The sequence below is a fragment of the Solanum dulcamara genome, chromosome 8, assembly GCF_947179165.1.
Source record: "Solanum dulcamara chromosome 8, daSolDulc1.2, whole genome shotgun sequence".
In the NCBI taxonomy this organism is placed as follows: Eukaryota; Viridiplantae; Streptophyta; class Magnoliopsida; order Solanales; family Solanaceae; genus Solanum; species Solanum dulcamara.
The window spans coordinates 65,681,106-65,699,455 of record NC_077244.1 but is presented as its reverse complement, the minus strand read 5'-3'; the positions used below and the strand labels follow the sequence as shown (position 1 = coordinate 65,699,455).

The window sequence follows — 18,350 nt, the reverse complement described above, 5'->3', positions numbered from 1 at the left end:
AAGGGGTCGAGCCACACGCTCCGTGGCAGGATATGTATATTGAGGGGATGGGTCACATGCTCCGTGGCAGGTTACATGGACAGAAATGTCCTCCATGAATTTCGGACTGTAATTTAGCGGATGTGTACCGATAGGACAGACATGCATCATCTCATTGCATTCCATCGTATTTTGTTGATATTTGTGAATTCGTGTTTACCACTTATTGCTCTGTATATGTTGAATTTGACTTGATATGATTCACTTGATAAGACTACCGATGAATATTCGTGGACTGTATTGTTATTATTGTGTAGAGTGTAGAGTTGGACTGATTTTATGCAGGTTCTAGTTGAGGAGGTTCGGTTGGGATGACATGAGTACTTGTATCTATCGAGTTTTGCTTAGTTTTAGTTATCCATTTGCTGAGTACCGTGTTGTTTGGTACTCACCCCTTGCTTCTACAGTTGTGTAGGTTGTGAGCCCGGACCTCCTTGATCTCCTAGTGCTTTCTAACACATCCGAGACTATCATTTCGAGTGTTGAGGTAGCTGTTACATCCATCTAGCGGACACCTTTTACTCTTTTATTATGTTTTAGTCCTATTCTAGAGACAAAGACATTGTGACTGTATTTTCTTTAGTACTTCGATAATTTATTAGTGACTTGTATACGTGACAACCAGTCTTGGGGGATTTTGAGATTATTTATTTGCCTTTGTCTAAGTTAAACTTTGTTTTATCTCAATTACTTCTGCATTTACTTTACGTTGAGTTTTACACTGACTTGTCTCGATGGATTGGGATGAGTGTCATCACACCCGAATTCGAATCGTGACAATATTTGAAGTTTAAATTTTCAAAATCGGACAAAATTTCCTAACCTCACAATCTATAAAGTGTACATCATCCTTTTGCAAATCATGTCCCCAGCTTAGCAAATATGGAACTCCCCGTTCTTGTTGTCCTCTTCATCTCATTTTTCTTGTTCATCATCAAGCCATATATTAATTCTAAATCCAAAAAGCTACCACCAGGTCCTGCTGGTCTCCCAATAATCGGCTCACTATTAGAACTAGGTTCAAAACCGAACCAATCACTAGCCGAGCTAGCCAAAACACATGGCCCTCTCATGACTCTACAGCTCGGCTCACTCACCACCATAGTAGTTTCCTCAGCTGAAGTAGCCAAGGAGATTCTCCACAAACATGACGAAACTTTCTCAGCACGCATCATCCCGATCGCCGTTGCTTCCCAGCCGAACCCTGAAGCCACGTTGGCATGGGTCAACGGCGATCACACGTGGAAAAAAAAGAGAAGATTCCTTAGTACGCAGATGTTTAATAATCAACGGCTTGATTTACTTCAAGAACTTCGTCACCAAAAGGCGGAACAGCTAGTGAGCCATATAAGGAGCCAGTGTGAGAGTGGCTCGGCTGTTGATATAGGACGCATCGCGTTCGCAACGACGTTGAATTTAATATCAAACACTATTTTTTCGATCGATTTGGTGGACCCGGAATTTAAAACGGCTCATGAGTTTAAGGAATTGGTATGGACAATTATGGAGGATGCTGGAGTACCCAACTTGTCTGATTATTTTCCGGTGTTAAAGTGGTTAGATTTGCAAGGAGTTAAGAGGCGTATAAGGCCAGCGTATTTAAGGTTACATGAGATATTTGAGGAAAATATTGAGAAGAGAGTACAAGCTAGAGCTGCAGGGATGACGAAGAAAGGGGATTTCTTAGATATACTTCTCGATCAATGTGAAGATGACGGGTCTGGATTTGGTAAAACCATCAAGCCTCTTATGGTGGTAAGTATTTCTTTTACTTTTTTTTTTATAACCATGATGTATTACCTTGCATTTCTGCCAGAGGTGTTTTAAAGAATATTTTGATATATTTGACTTATTTTTAATTTAAAATTATAAAATTAAAAAAATATATATTAAATTTAGTATCAAATTAGAATACATTATTCAAATTAAAAATATATATATTAATATTTTATATAACAACATTTTATTATAATAGATATAAAAATATCTACACATGTCGCTATAAAGAAAACAGAATTTTCTTGGGCTAGAAAGCAACCATACAGCTAGTGATTTGACTGTATGGAAAATTTAAGAAATGAAAATGAATTCTGATAGGTAAGTTATCGAAATGTTTGACTTTAAGTACTTTTTCTTTGACTAATATTTCATATCATGTGAATTCATCTCTCCATATGGTTGCGTATCCGGCGGCGAATTCATAGATAATATATATTTTTTAAATTAGTATAAAATTATTTGTTGACACATATATTATAAAAAGATTAAATAATACATTTATTGAAATTTGAATTATTTTACTTAAAAGATTAAGGATCATTTCCTACTAAATACTTTTTTTTTCTTTTCTAATTATGCACTTATATTTTAAAGATGTATCCTTTCCTAAATCTCCAAAGAAGATATACACAAAAACGACAGGAGTGGGAGACTAATTGCTTCCCAACAGCCTGGAAAATGGGAGTAAATTAGGATATTAAGAATATATAATTATATTAATATCTAATTAAGAAATGTAAGTTGCGATCTAAGTAGGATTCCAGATTAATCAAATCATTTTATTATAGCCGTCACTCGTCGGAGCTGAAAAATAAGTATGCTTATTAATTAACTCATTATCTAACTAGTGGTACTTTCGGAACGGAGCAGATAATTAAACTATACATTAGTATTAACTGTTCACTTCTTGACCACTATTTTAAAAATAAATTTTTATTTTACTTGTCATTTTCAATATATTAAGAAATGATAATTATTATTTTTTCATATTTTATCCTTATCGTTAATTATTTTTTTCTCAAATTATTTTTCAAAATCTAATACTATATAATCGATTATAAAATAGTCATGATTGTCAATCATTATAATCTAATGAGTATGTCAAGTCAAAATATGATTAGTAAAAATGAACGGAGAGGATAGTAAGTAATTGTACTCATTGTGTTTCAATTTATTTTAAGTATAATTTATGAAGTTAATTAATAGGTTGTTGTATGTGTGTGTGGCATGATAGGATTTATTCATTGCCGGGAGTGACACATCGGCCATAACAACAGAATGGGCAATGGCAGAACTCCTTCGAAAACCTGAAGAACTCAACAAAGTACGACAAGAAATTATCCAACAAATAGGCACAGAGAGGACAGTTAAAGAATCAGACATCGACAAACTCCCATATCTTCAAGCAGTTGTAAAAGAAGCCATGAGACTTCATCCAGCAGTTCCATTACTATTACCACACAAAGCCCAAAACGACATACAAGTATTAGGCTTCAACGTGCCCAAAGAGAGTCAAGTTTTCGTGAATGCATGGGCAATTGGAAGAGATCCGAAGTCATGGAAAAGGCCACTAGAGTTTCTGCCTCAAAGATTCATAAAATCTAGTGTGGATTATAAAGGTAGGGATTTTGAGTTTATTCCATTTGGCGCGGGAAGGAGGATTTGTCCAGGAATGCCGCTAGCTATAAGGATGGTGAATTTGATGTTGGCTTCTATTATTCAACCATTTAATTGGAAGTTACCAGATGGAATGGCACCGGAGAAATTGGACATGGAGGAACAATTTGGAGTTAGCTTGAGGAAGGCTATTCCTCTTGTTGCCATTCCTAGTATGGAAGAAAAATAAGGTCCTTTAATTTTTTTTGTCATTTAATTTGCAACTCTGTTTTTTTTTTACCTTATTATATTGTTCTAATAAGCTACTATGTGAGAAGTGTATTTATGTAATGTTTGGGTCAAGTGTTTTAAAAAAAAATAAATGGAAACAAGAAACTTGAAATTAATAAACGAACTTTTGGACATTGCCCTTTTCTACTAATTAATTGTTCGATTTTTGCACCGGTAAACTTGATTTTTTGTCTACTTAATTTGTGCTCTCCAAAGAAAAACTTTTAAAACTGTTGTTTTATATTTGTATAGGTATAAATTTAAGAAATTTATAATTATAAACATATAACATATATTTATGGTAGTACTAAACTTAACTAAGATATGCAAGAACCAAGATATATACACTTGTACTATCTCCTAAGATTTCAACTACTAAACATTATCTTTCTCTTAATATGCTTAAATGGACAAGCAAAAGTTAAAAATTTATTTTTAGTATTATGAAACGATGAAAGTGAATAGAAATAGTAGTTTTATGTAAATTTGGATATAGAATCTTCAATTTGTTTTGAGATCTATTTAAAAACTATTTACATAACAAGTAATATAAATCATAATAGTCATAATTTAAAATATTAGGAAAATTGAAGAAATAACGTTAAAACTATAGGGCGTAACTAAAGTGAGTACCACAATTTCAAAAAAATTATACACTTATTAAATCAAATCATAACAATATTTTTTTCTTTTTTCAAAATATACCCTTACTGAAGTAGGCATGTTGACGGACTGATGACTGCTTCAATCTCTTAACTCTCTCTTATATACTCCTCTCAGTCAATTTGTCTGGGGCTTGAATACGATATTCAAATGAACAATTCCCTCCCTTTACTTTTATTTATGTAGTATATTATATACAATAAATTCTACATATCCTTTAAAATATATTTTTTCTATTTTAATTTGTCCGTCTTATTTCCTTTTTAACCAATTTTAAAAAGAATATTTCTTTTTTTTTGATAATTTTTTTTAATTTTAACATTTTAAATTACATATTTAAAACCACAAGATGAGAGAATATTTAGGACATTCTACATATCTTTAATTTAACATTAAAAGATTCAAAAGACTTCTTTATCTTTCTTAAATTTTATATCAAGTCAAAAACAGACAAAAGATTTAAAAGATAGGGATCAAATATACCTATGAACTTTGCAAAAAGAGTCAAATATATCCCTAATATGAATTTTCTTTTAATAAACAATCAAAAAAAATATAAAATAATTTTCCACTTTTGTTAGCCGAAAAGAATATACCTAGGCTATTTGTGTAATGATAGGGATATATGTAAACCTCATTTTTAACAGAGGTATATCAATTCCAAATCACAATATTGAGGAACATATGATGCTATTTTCCCTAGTTTTTAAAATGGATAACTTCCAGAAATTTCAGTAGTTTAATAGGTAATTACTTAGATAAACGCTAGTTGGCAATATTACGAATCTTACCATATTTTGAAGTTTGGATACATGTATCTAGCGCGTCCACATACGTCCAAATACATCTATCTCGAATACATTGAGTAAAAATTAAGTGTAATTTCTTCTAGATACATTGTAACTAAGTGACAAATCTCACTCGCCTTCCTTCTATCTCGCTCGTCACTCGCCAGATACATATATCTAGTGTGATTCGCATGTATCTGAGATACATAGACAAATCTCGCTTGCATTCCTCACGTTCTCGTTCGCCTCTCTCCCTACTTCAACATATTTGTTAGCAAAAAATAATTATCTAAATATATCCGATTTGAAATTTTGTATGAAATTATTAATTAGTAGGAAAATATGTAATTATTTCAAATTATAGGGAGAATTAGTAAATATGGTTGGAATGTTTGTGTAATTAGGTAATTTTTTCAAATGGTTAGTTTCAACTTTCCAATATATACAATAAAGTAATTAGTTTATAATAAATATAGTCATATTTTATTTATATAAAAAATAGTCAAAAATCATAGAAAGTATACACTGACTATACAATATAACTTACCTATACATGAGCTATACACTTACTATTCATTATGATACACTCAGAAATTTGAATATAGCTTAATTATTTAGAAGTTTACACTGCCTATTCAATTTTGATCAGCTCAAAATCACTTCTAAACAATTTAAACGTTTAGATATAAACTCATCTCGATATTTTGAGTCTTTTAATATACAATTCACTCTAAATGATTCACATTTACGATATATCGAATTTAGAAAAACAAAAGAGAACAAGAAAGAGACGAAGGAGGAGGAGAAGAACGAGAAGACGATGAATTAACAAGTACACAGTAGATGAAGCATAAGGATGAAGAAGTAGAAAATTGGCCATTTTTTTGCATATGTTTTAACAATAGTTATTTCCCCATTCATGTGGGGGATTGTTGGATTTTAAAGGTGTAAATGGAAAATGAAAGATTGTGATTTTTTTAAAGAGTTGCGACTTTGTGAAAGGTTGTGACTTTTGAGAAGGGTTGTGTCTGTTCTGATAAGCCACAATAAGCATCTATTCACACTACTCTTTGTTGTCTATAAATAGAGGATTTTTCTCTCATTTTTAAACATCAAATTTCTCTTTCTTCTGCATGTATATTTTCTTTCAAACAAAGTTGAGTCTCTGTGTGATTTTGTTGCTAGCTTTTGAGTTCGCTGAAATTATTGAAGTTTGAGGTACCGCTGCTTCTTTAATAGTTTATCCATTTTATCTTGGGAGGAAATAATCCATAACCTCGAGTACAGTGAGGGGATTAAATTTCTTAAGGACACACAGTGAATTTTGTGGACTCGGATACTATTTTTTATTTTCATCTTTATTGTTTCTGGTTTGCTAATCTTAATACCGGAGGAGTAACAACAACTGCTTGAAGGTATGGGAGTTTGTCGATGTCTGATTCTTTAACTGGCCCTTCTGTCCCTATTTGTTCGATAATTTCTCGTCGTACTTTGTTGAGTTCTTCAGGTTTTCGAAGGAGTTCAGCCATTGCCCATTCTGTTGTTATGGCCGATGTGTCACTTCCGGCAATGAATAATTCCTGTCAATGGCACACACATGCAATAAGAAACTAGCTACTTCATACAAATCCTGAGTTTAATTTGTCCATTGGAGTAAAAACATTTATAGGTAAAACACTTATATCAATAATAACTTTTTTAATGGATGCATGGTAAAGTCAACGCAAATTTTATCACTGGCTCAAAAATGTAAAGAGAGAGTTGTTTTAGAAAAACTTTTCATAAGTCAAATAGTGATATATAAAAATGGACTAGGGAGTAATACTTACTTAAAGAAAATTGAATATAAGTCAAAGCCAAAATAACACAAAGTTGAAAGAAGAATAACACTTAGGAGGATAAGAGGCTTGATAGTATTGCGATGAAATCCAGAACCTTCAACTTCACATTGATCAAGTAGTACATCCAAAAAATCTCCAGCTGTCTTCTTCCTCATCCGACCAGACGCTCTTACTTGTACTCTCTGCTCAATAAGTTGTTCAAATATCTCATTCAACCTTAAATACGCTGGCCTTATACGCCTCCTAGCTCCTTGCAAATCTAACCACATTAGAAACGGAAAATAAGCAGACAAATTTGGCACCCCAGAATCCTCCATAACAATTCCTTAAACTCATGAGCCGTTTAGAATTCCGGGTCCACCATATCGATCGAAAATATAATGTTCGATATTAAATTCAGCGTCGTCGCGAACGCGACACGTCCTATATCAACAGCCGAGCCACTCTCACACTGGCTCCTTATGTGGTTCACTAGTCGTTCAGCCTTTTGGTGACGTAGCTCTTGTAGCGAAAGTGAACATTTCCGTGTGAAATATTCTTCTCCTGTTCCTCCACATGTTGTCGGGCGAGACCCATGCCAACGTGGCTTCTCGATTCGGTTGGGTGGCCACGGCAACGGGAACCGTGCATGCGGGCCGAGAATGTTTTGTCATGTTTTCGGAGAATTTCTTTCGCTGTTTCGGCAGAGGAGGCTATAACGGTGGTGATCGAACCGAGTTTTAGAGTCATGAGAGGGCCGTGGATTTTGGCTAGCTCGGCTAGTGATCCGTTGGGTCTTGAGCCGAGTTTGATGAGTGAGCCGATTATTGGGATTTTTCATGGATTTGGAATAGACATACTGTTGGTAAAATTACAAGATTACAAATTACAATTGAAAAATAAAATGAAGAAATTAACTTCACTTCTTGGCTGAGGCGCGGATATCTCGCTTTCTTTAAGGAGATTCAAGCTCACTGCAGTAAATCATTTCACTGGTCCAATAGTAGTCCTCTTGACTTATCCCCTCCAGGATACAACAGCCTTATCACAAAAATGTAACTCAACAAACTCTGGACAAGAGTTGAGTTTAAAGCTCTTCACAAAGAATACCTCCCTTCAACTAATAAGAACTCTCTTTTTTTTATATAAACTTAACTCTCTCAATTTTTTCTTCTCTTATCTTACCTTTCAAAACAAAGAAGACCTCTCTATTTATAGGAGAGAAAATCATACAAAGATGAAAAAATAATAGAATGCCATCATTATCATCATTTAGTGTACCATTATGATTTAGTGCACCACTTATTAGTGATAATTAGATTAAAAATACATAATAATATGATTTATTGTACCACTTATTAGTGATAATTAGATTAAAATTACATAATAATATGATTTAGTGTACCACTTATTAGTGATAATTAGATTAAAAATACATAATGGAATGATTTAGTCTTGCACTAAATAAAGATGATAATGAAAGACATTTTTATGCACTAAAGAAAGAATAATAAAGATGACATTAAATATCATCAATGAACAATTGCTAAAATTGTAATTTAATAAAATGTTAAAATGCTCACACTAACAATCCCCCACTCATTTTAATATTCTATAAGAGAGTTTATCAGCTGAATGAAGATTACTATACATAATGAAGGTGTGCTTTGCATTGAACCTCCACTTAGTGAAACAATAACTTTTACTCCAGAGTCGTAGTGGTCTCAGACTTGAACTATAACTGCTTAAGGGACATAAAATATTACTGCTCACACATAGTAATCAAGGTATTGTCACGAGCTTTATAAGCTAGCACATTACGGCCTTGTGCTATCCCGGTTTTATGAGTGCTTTTGAAAATAAGCCTAATTTTCATAGGAAGCGGCCTACTTCCATACTCACATAGGTGAAATCTGTCGAAAGTGCTCCTGTAAATTTAACACTCCACCCATACGGGCTACAACTTTTCATTAAGAGTTTTTTTAAACTCAACCTCCATAATTCACTACAGGAAACAATGCACTCACATCATAGGGAGGGAATAAAAAATAGTGTATTTTTTTCACAACAAGTCATCATATGATTCGTTTTTCCCATTGAACCTGGTTATAGGATCTCTAGTCTCCAGGTTGGATTTCCTCATATATGACTCATAGATTTATAGGCTTCAATCCCATCCCCCTCGATGTGCTCCAGACCTTTTTTCTTGTTAAGGCCTTAGTGAGAGGATCTGCAAGATTTTCACAAGATTTGACATAATCAACATTAATGGTACCACTTGTCAAATACGATCTTACATTACTGTGTTTCCTCCTTATAGGTCTGGATTTACCGTTGTAATAATGATTTTGAACTCTACCAATTGCTGCAGTGCTATCACAATGAATTAAAATTGGAGGAATTGATTTTTCAAAATAAGGTATTTGAAATAATAAATCTCTTAACCAATTCGCTTTCTCACTAGCTGAAGCTAAAGCAATTAGTTCAGCCTCCATAGTAGAGTTAGCAATTATAGTTTATTTTTTTGATTTCCAACAAACAGCACCACCACCCAATGTAAAAATGTAACCAGTGGTAGAACAGGAATCACCTGCTAGAGTGTTCCAATCTGCATCAGAAAAGCCTTCAAGTACAGCAGGATATTTTTTATAGAACAAACCACAAGTTTTTGTTCCAATTAAATATCTCATAACTCTTGTTATAGCATGCCAATGTTCATTACCTAGCTTGCTAGTAAACCTGCTAAGTACTCCTACTGCATATGCAATATCAGGCCTAGTGCAATCAGTCACATATCTCAAACTTCCAATTACGCTAGCATATTCCTTTTGATTTATCACATCATTTTCACTTTGAACAGGAAACAAGTGTACACTTGAATCAAAAGGAGTTAAAACATGCTTGCAATCAAGAAAGTTATATTTTTTTAAAATTTTCTCAACATAATGTGACTGGTCAAGGAAAATTCCATCACATGTTCTAATAATTTTTATTCCTAGAATAAAATTTGCCTCACCAAGATCTTTCATATCAAAATGGCTTCTAAAAATGTTCTTAGTATCATAAATAACATTCATATTCGAGCCAAAGATCAATAAATCATCAATATATAGGCAAATAATAACATGTGTATTATTCCAAGACTTATGATATATGCACTTATCACACTCATTTATTTTAAAATCATTTTCAATCATGCAGGAATCAAACTTTTCATGCCATTGCTTTAGTGCCTGTTTCAAGCCATATAGGGATTTAGTAAGTTTACATACTTTGCTTTCTTGGCCTGCTTCAACAAAACCTTTAGGTTGTTCCATATAAATTTCTTCATTAAGTTCTCCATTTAAAAAAGCAGTTTTTACATCCATTTGATGAATATGCAAATCAAAAATTGCAGTCATAGCAATTAAAAGTCTAATGGATGTAATTCTTGTAACCGGAGAAAAAGTATCAAAAAACTCTAGGCCTTCTAGTTGCTTAAACCCTTTAGCAACTAGTCTAGCCTTATATTTATCGATTGATCCATCTGGTTTTAACTTTTTTCGTAAGACCCATTTGCAACTAATTGTTTTACAACCTGGTGGTAAATCAACTAACTTCCAAGTTTTATTAAAAATTAGTGATTCCATTTCATCATTTACAGCCTCTTTCCAAAAAATAGAATCATACGAAGATAAAGCTTCTTGTAAAGTGAAAGGGTCATCTCCAACATTAAAAACATAAAAATCAGGCCCAAAATCTTTTTTTACTCTAGCTCTTTTACTTCTTCTTAACTCAAAATCATCAATTTCTTTATTTTTTAAAATGGAAGAAGAAGAACTAGGTAGTGATAAAATATTTTGTTCAATTCTTTGACCCCCACTATTTTTAGAATCAAAAGGAAATTTATTTTCATGAAAAATAGCATCACCTGATTCTATTACAATATTATCTTCAATATTAAAAAAATCTATAGGCTGTACTATTTGAAGCATAACCAAGAAAAGCACAAGTAGTAACTTTCTTACCCAATTTTGTAACTTTGGGTTCCATTAGCCTCACAAAGGCTAGACAACCCCAAACTCTTAGATATTCCAAATTTGGCTTGTGACCTTTCCACAACTCAAAAGGTGTTAGTTTAGTCTTTTTATGAGGCACTCGATTTAACACATAACACGCAGTCAAAATAGCTTCACCCCAAAAATTCAAAGGTGCATTTGACTCAATAAGCATGGCATTAGTCAATTCAACCAAAGTTCTATTTTTCCTTTCCGCTACACCATTAGATGAAGGAGAATAAGGAGGAGGAGTTTCATAAATTATTTCCAATGATCTAACAAAAGAATTAAACTCATTTGACTCATATTCACGGCCTCTATCACTTCTAATTCTTTTTATTTTCTTTCCAAACTGATTTTCAACTTCATGGAGAAAAAATTTAAAATTTTCAAAAGCATCACTTTTATTTTTCATTAAGTAAACATATGTAAACTTAGAAAAATCATCAATGAAAGTGATAAAATATCTATTTCCTCCACGAGTTAAAATTCCTCCAAGTTCACAAATATCAGTGTGAACTAATTCTAATAAATCAGTTTTTCTTTCAACTTTAAAATGAGGCCTTTTAGTGATTTTTGCTTTACTACAAGCTTCACATTTTTCAAAATTCTTTTTAATCACTGGGATTTATCCTAAATTACTCATGATTCCAACATAACGATCATTAATATGACACAAACGAGCATGCCAAAAATTAGTAGAAGAAAGCATGTAAACAGAAGTAGAAATTTTATTCATTTCAACATTCAGTTTAAACATCCCATCACAAACATACCACTTTCCCACAAAAATACCTTTTTTTCACAATTACATATTGATCAGATTCAATAATTTGTTTAAAGCCTGCTTTATTAAGAAGAAAACTAGACATCAAGTTTTTTCTCATGGAAGGAGTATAAAGTACATCTTTCAAAGTTAATATCCTTCCAGAGGTAAAACACAATTCGACATCTCCCGTTCCAAGCACTTGAGTAGTATGAGAATCACCGAGCATGATGGTTTTGGGCTCTCCAAAAGGAGTATATTTTTTAAACCAATCTTTGTCATAACAGACATGACGGTTTGCACCAGAATCAGCCCACCATCCATCAATATTCTCAACCATGTTTATGTCTGTAATCATTGCCACAAAAGGCTCTTCGGTAACGTTTGCCTGAGGTATAGGACCACGTTTTCGGTATCTGCAAAATCGAGCAATATGCCCACTCTTGCCACAGACAAAGCACGGTCCTTTATCATAAACTTGTTGATTTTGTGCTTGGCTATTTTCACCATTATTTTTCTTGGGAAGTCTATCATTATTTTTCTTGAACTTTTTCTTCTTAGGCTTCAAAGAGGTATTTTTGTTAGATTCAGGAGTAACATATTTTGAAGTAACTAAATTTACCTTCGTTGTGATGTTGCTCTCTTCATTTTGTAAAAGTGCATCTTGGCCCCTTGCCTCCTCTTCCATGCGGATTTTCATGATCAAAGTCTCAAGAGAGGTTTCCTTTTGTTTGTGGCGCATAGTTTTTTAAAACTCCTTCCATGAAGGTGGAAGTTTGTCTATTATGCCACAAACAATAAGATTGTCTCCAATTTTGACTTCCTCGGACCTGAGCTCTCCAACGATCATTATAAAATTTTGAGCTTGGTCTATCACTGATTTATCATCCACCATTTGGAAACGAAAAAATCGACTAGCAACATATTTTTTTGCTCCAGCTTCTTCGGTATCATATTTACTCTGCAATGCTTTCCATATTTTCTTTGCACTAGAGTAAGTTTTATCATAATAATCATAAAAATTATCAGATAGACAATTAAGAATATAATACCGACACTTGTAGGAATCATTATTGTACTTTTCCACTTTCTCTTGATGAGAAATTAGTTCATCGTTATCCATGGAGAGGATGTCAACTTTATTAGGATTTTTTTGAGTTAACACACATGAAACATTGAGAAGACTTAAGTAGAAAAGTACTTTACCCTTCCATCTCTTGAAATGATTACCATTAAACCGAAATGGTTTGTTTAGATCTCCCATCTTGATATCCGCGGATTTTTCAATTATAGCCATAATGAATCTCCTTAAAATTGTTGGTGAAATTACAAGATTATAAATTACAATTGAAAAATAAAATGAAGAAATTAACTTCACTTCTTGGCTGAGGCGCGGATATCTCGCTTTCTTTAAGGAGATTCAAGCCCACTGCAGTAAATCATTTCACTGGTCCAGCAGTAATCCTCTTGACTTGTCCCCTCCAGGATACAACAGCCTTATCACAAAAATGTAACTCAACAAACTCTGGACAAGAGTTGAGTTTAAAGCTCTTCACAAAGAATACCTCCCTTCAACTAATAAGAACTCTCTTTTTTATATAAACTTAACTCTCTCAATTTTTTCTTCTCTTATCTTACCTTTCAAAACAAAGAAGACCTCTCTATTTATAGGAGAGAAAATCATACAAAGATGAAAAAATAATAGAATGCCATCATTATCATCATTTAGTGTACCATTATGATTTTGTGCACCATTATGATTTATTGTACCACTTATTAGTGATAATTAGATTAAAAATACATAATAATATGATTTATTGTACCACTTATTAGTGATAATTAGATTAAAATTACATAATAATATGATTTAGTGTACCACTTATTAGTGATAATTAGATTAAAAATACATAATGGAATGATTTAGTCTTGCACTAAATAAAGATGATAATGAAAGACATTTTTATGCACTAAAGAAAGAATAATAAAGATGACATTAAATATCATCAATGGACAATTGCTAAAATTGCAATTTAATAAAATGTTAAAATGCTCACACTAACACATACAAAAATAGGAATTTGTGACTTGTGTTGGGTAGACATTTAAAAAGGCTACCCAGTCCCATTGTCTCTTAAATATGTGTTTTGATCCTCTTTTAGGATAAGCTTTGATTCTTATGCAAGCCTATCTCGCAAAAAAACAAAAAAAACTGATCCTGCCGAAAAATAGATCGGCGATGCAATGCTACGTACCACTTCGCGCATGTTTGAGTCGTTTGGTAGCCCGTATTAATAAAAATAATGCATGTATTAATTTTAGGTAATATTAATTTTTTATTTGTATATATTTTTAAATAATATGTATAACTAATGGTTTATTAGGATGTGTATCATGAATATTATAGATTTTTAGGTATTAGTAATGTAAGGATATATAATTTATGCATTAGCATGATTAAAGATTTAACTATCCAAAAAACTCTGTTTATTATTTTTCCTTCATAATTGTGGAGAATATCTTTGTAAATAAATAATTTTATGTAATATATGTTATTTTTAATACACCAAATTAAATATGCATATGAAATAATTATCTATATATAATTAATACAAGCATTACTAATATAGTCTATTTAGCATTATTTTTATACATTCTACTCAACAACTCCTTAAAATCAAAAGATAATTTTAGGAGTTTCTAAGTGGGGCGTATTAACCAACAAAGGTTACGTTGGAGTGGTAAGTACTCCTTCATTCTTAACCAAGAGGTCTTGGGTTCAAGTTCCCTTGGTTACGGAGTCAACTTTATTAGGGAGTGCTTTACCCCTCCAATGTGGACTTTCCGGCGCGAATAAATATTTAATCGAATTCCAATATGAATACCGGACACCGAATGGTTAACCAAAAAAAAAAGTGGGGCGTATTAAAAAAAAATCTGAGATGCTAATGCAATTAAATTGATTTTATTGTTTTAAAAGTATTTTTATTGTAATTTTTTATTGTTATTATTGATGAAATAATATTTATAATAAATACTATCATGTTTTATGTTGTTAATTTTTTTAAAAATATATAAGTAAAGAAAGCAATTCTCATATAAAATAATATTGTCATAAATATATTTTTAGACAAATAAATTTGAAATTGATAAGATAAAAACTTCATAACACTATAATTCAAAAGTAACTTTAGCTATTTTTTATCTTTCCATTTTTTGAAATATTTAAAATATAATAAGTGCAAATATTAGTTAAAGATGAAAAACATTATTATATGGAGATCAATGATCATGAAATGGATTGTTGATTTTAGTTTAAAGATTATAAGTGGGTTATTATCATTTTCAGTATTACCTTTGAAAAATTATAATTACAATATTTTTATATTATTAGTGATTTGTTTGACTTTATTGGTGAAATTATTTTTTTTTTAAATTGTTTTTATTATTAATAATAAATTATAAAATAAAAAATGCACGAGATTTAAGGTATGTGGAAATTCATTCATGGGTTTTTTCACCCATGGAGTCCCAAAGTTCTCTAATGAATTCTTCTTCTAAAAGCTATAGTTTCATAAATTTGTATTGGATCTTCTTACTTATGATTTATCTTATGATTATTGATTAAATTATGCATAATCCACATCATATTGTATTATTTCAAGTTGAATTTTAATGACCCATGTTATATGTTATTTCAAATTTATTTTCAAGGAACTATGATCATGAATTTCATATGATATATCACCATTTAGATTTTACGTATCTAAAGATATTAGGTAAAATTTATCATTGTGTCCTTATTTAATGTTCTGTTGAAGTTCATTTTCAATAAATGAACATAAATTAATTTATGTTACTCCCTCTATTCCATATTAATTGAATTTTTGAGAGATTTTTCATTGTTCAAAATAATTGAATTGTTCAAAGTTCAAAATGGATGTTTGAAATTTTTTTCATATTTTTCCTTTCATTTATTGGGGTTTTATATTTTTTAGGAAATAAATCACACTACTTGAAAAGTTATATTTATGATTTTACAAAGGGCAATTGTCACTCCCCGGGAGGGTACCCTAGACGTGGCCGGCACTCAGAAACCATTACTGGCTCCCAAACGAACCAATTGGCCTGATCACACATCCGTTCATTCATTCAATCAGCGGAGGACTTAAAATAAAGAGGTAATTAAGTGGGCAATTCCAATCAATAATCTAGCTCAAGGAAGAAAGGCCATGGGCCAACAAATCGAACTCTAATCTATGTCATTAAATAGTCTAACAAGAACAATTCAAGGAAATAAAATACTCAATCGACTTATCACTATCTAGTCTATGAAACATCTATCACTATTATCTAATTGATGTCAATGACAGGTTCATGGCTACTTCAAATCAGAATGAAAAGACTAAACTCAACGCAAGAATAACATAAGTGATATCCTCCAAATGTAGGGGAAGACTCACCAAAAAGCTGAGTATGAACAGATCCTCAATGGTGCGCCTATTGATGATCTCTTAAATCTGTCTATGCATCATGAAATGATGCTGGTCCAAATGGACGTCAGCACGTGAAATGTACGAGTATGTAATATGGCAGAATGAAACATGCATCAAGGTAGAATAATGTCAGTTTAGATATCTCAAATCAGAAAAATAAGAGAGACTCAATCAAGTGTCATAAGTCTAAAGGAACAATACGATTTAGACAGAAACCAATCATATACAATCCAATCCAATCATGTACAATCCAATTCAATCCAATCATATACAATTTGATCCAATCCAATCACATACCACCAAATCTAATCCAATCATACAATCTGACTCAATCCAATCACATACCATTCAATCCAATCCAATCACATACAATCTAATCCAATCCAATCAATCAAGTATTCAATTAACTCAATAATAAACTCAAATGACTCGACTCAACAGGTATGTAAATTAGAATTTAGCAATGTTTTACAATTCGACTCAATCTTCTACAATCTCAATCAAACCAATCATATCATGCACAATCCACTCAATTTGAGAGCTTCTCTAATCGATAACAACCCCACCACCTATAAGTAGGTGATGTACAACAAGCCGATGTCATTGCCACGTCCGTTCAATACTTCGTCAGGGTATGAACGAATCAACCAATCATAGATCCAACAATCAATCAAGTCCTATCATGTTAGGACAATGAAATAGGAAACATCCAACTTTAACGATCCAATCCTTTCCTAAGGTGGCTACGTAGTTTATGGGATTCGAGTACGGACTATATTCTTATCCAATTCGGTGCTCGATACTTCTCCCAAGACTCAATATGTTCATATCTATCAGGTGAGTAAAATACTCAAAATGTTCATTTAGTCTCTTTTGGACTTAGTTCAAATCAACTCATTTAGTCTCATTGGACTCTTTTCAAAACTCAATCAATCTGGTCTCATTGGACCTTCTTTCAAATCAACTCATCTCAATCATCAAACTCTTCTCTTTAAATTTGATACAATCTCAACTCAATGAATGCAGTAAATATTAAATGCATTTAAAACATAATTTTTAACTCCTCAACTCAATCTCAATATAGACATTTTAATATAAAAATGATCAACTCATTTATACTCAAAATACTCATGTTCAAAATAATAATTAAAAGATTTTTCAAACTCAACTCATACTTAAACACTTTCTAAATCAAATATAAAAATAATCATTCTCTAAACTCAAAATAGTGCATAAATAATTTATTCAAAAACGTTCACAAATCATTTTTAAAACTCTTTCTCAAACAATCATTTATACTCAAAATGCTCATAAGACTTCAATAAAATCGAATTATGCAAATCATATCATGTAGTCACATTAGACTCCAATCCATTTCATTTCAAAACATCATCATCAACATTACCTCTTTATCAACCGTTTCACCTTTTTAAAATGAACATCATTTACATCATCATCAAACATCTCGCTCCAAAATTCTCATTTAACTCTATGTTCAATTTCATCAAACTCATTGAAATATGCATCCTCTCACTTTGAAAGCAATATTTTTATTTATACATGAAAACCATCAATCTCAACCTCAAGACAAATTATGATAAAATGAAATCTCATCTTGGATTTATGTGAATGAATATATGAATCCATACTCTCAACAAAACTTAACTCAAGAACATCATTAATACATATGAATTTATAAATAAAACTCAATAGAAATTATAGATAATCCAATAACTCAACTCATGGAACCTCAAAACTCAACTCAACTCAACTCGAATCAATGAAGATGTAGGGCACGTGAATAAAATCAATCCAACGTTGTGAGTATCCTTACATACCTGACTTGAAGAACAAATCAAGGATTTGATGACCTTACTTGAAGAACTTGAACTCTATCCCTCCTTATCTTCTCCACTTCTTGCTCTCAATGTTCTTGGGAGTTTTTGGAAAGAAAACTCCTTAGAAACTAATATGGAGGCGGAATTTAGCCCTAAAACGTAAAGGGGAAAGGTGGGGAAAAGACCAAAAAGCCCCTCCCAAAAATGAAAACTTGGCAGAAATTTGAACTAAGGTAGAAC

General features: G+C 32.0%; 1 protein-coding gene and 1 pseudogene across 1 annotated transcript; one reads left to right on the top strand and one right to left on the bottom strand.

Moving 5' to 3' along the window:
• Window positions 1-903: 903 nt before the first annotated feature.
• LOC129901022 (geraniol 8-hydroxylase-like) lies at window positions 904-3,837 on the top strand. The gene is made up of 2 exons (XM_055976129.1): window positions 904-1,794; window positions 3,053-3,837. Exons 1-2 carry the CDS (start codon window positions 922-924, stop codon window positions 3,662-3,664), a joined length of 1,485 nt encoding a protein of 494 aa, XP_055832104.1. The 5' UTR covers window positions 904-921; the 3' UTR covers window positions 3,665-3,837.
• Window positions 3,838-6,514: 2,677 nt separating this feature from the next.
• Window positions 6,515-13,076, bottom strand: LOC129900080 (inactive cytochrome P450 76AD1-like; annotated as a pseudogene).
• Between the last annotated feature and the right edge of the window lie 5,274 nt (window positions 13,077-18,350).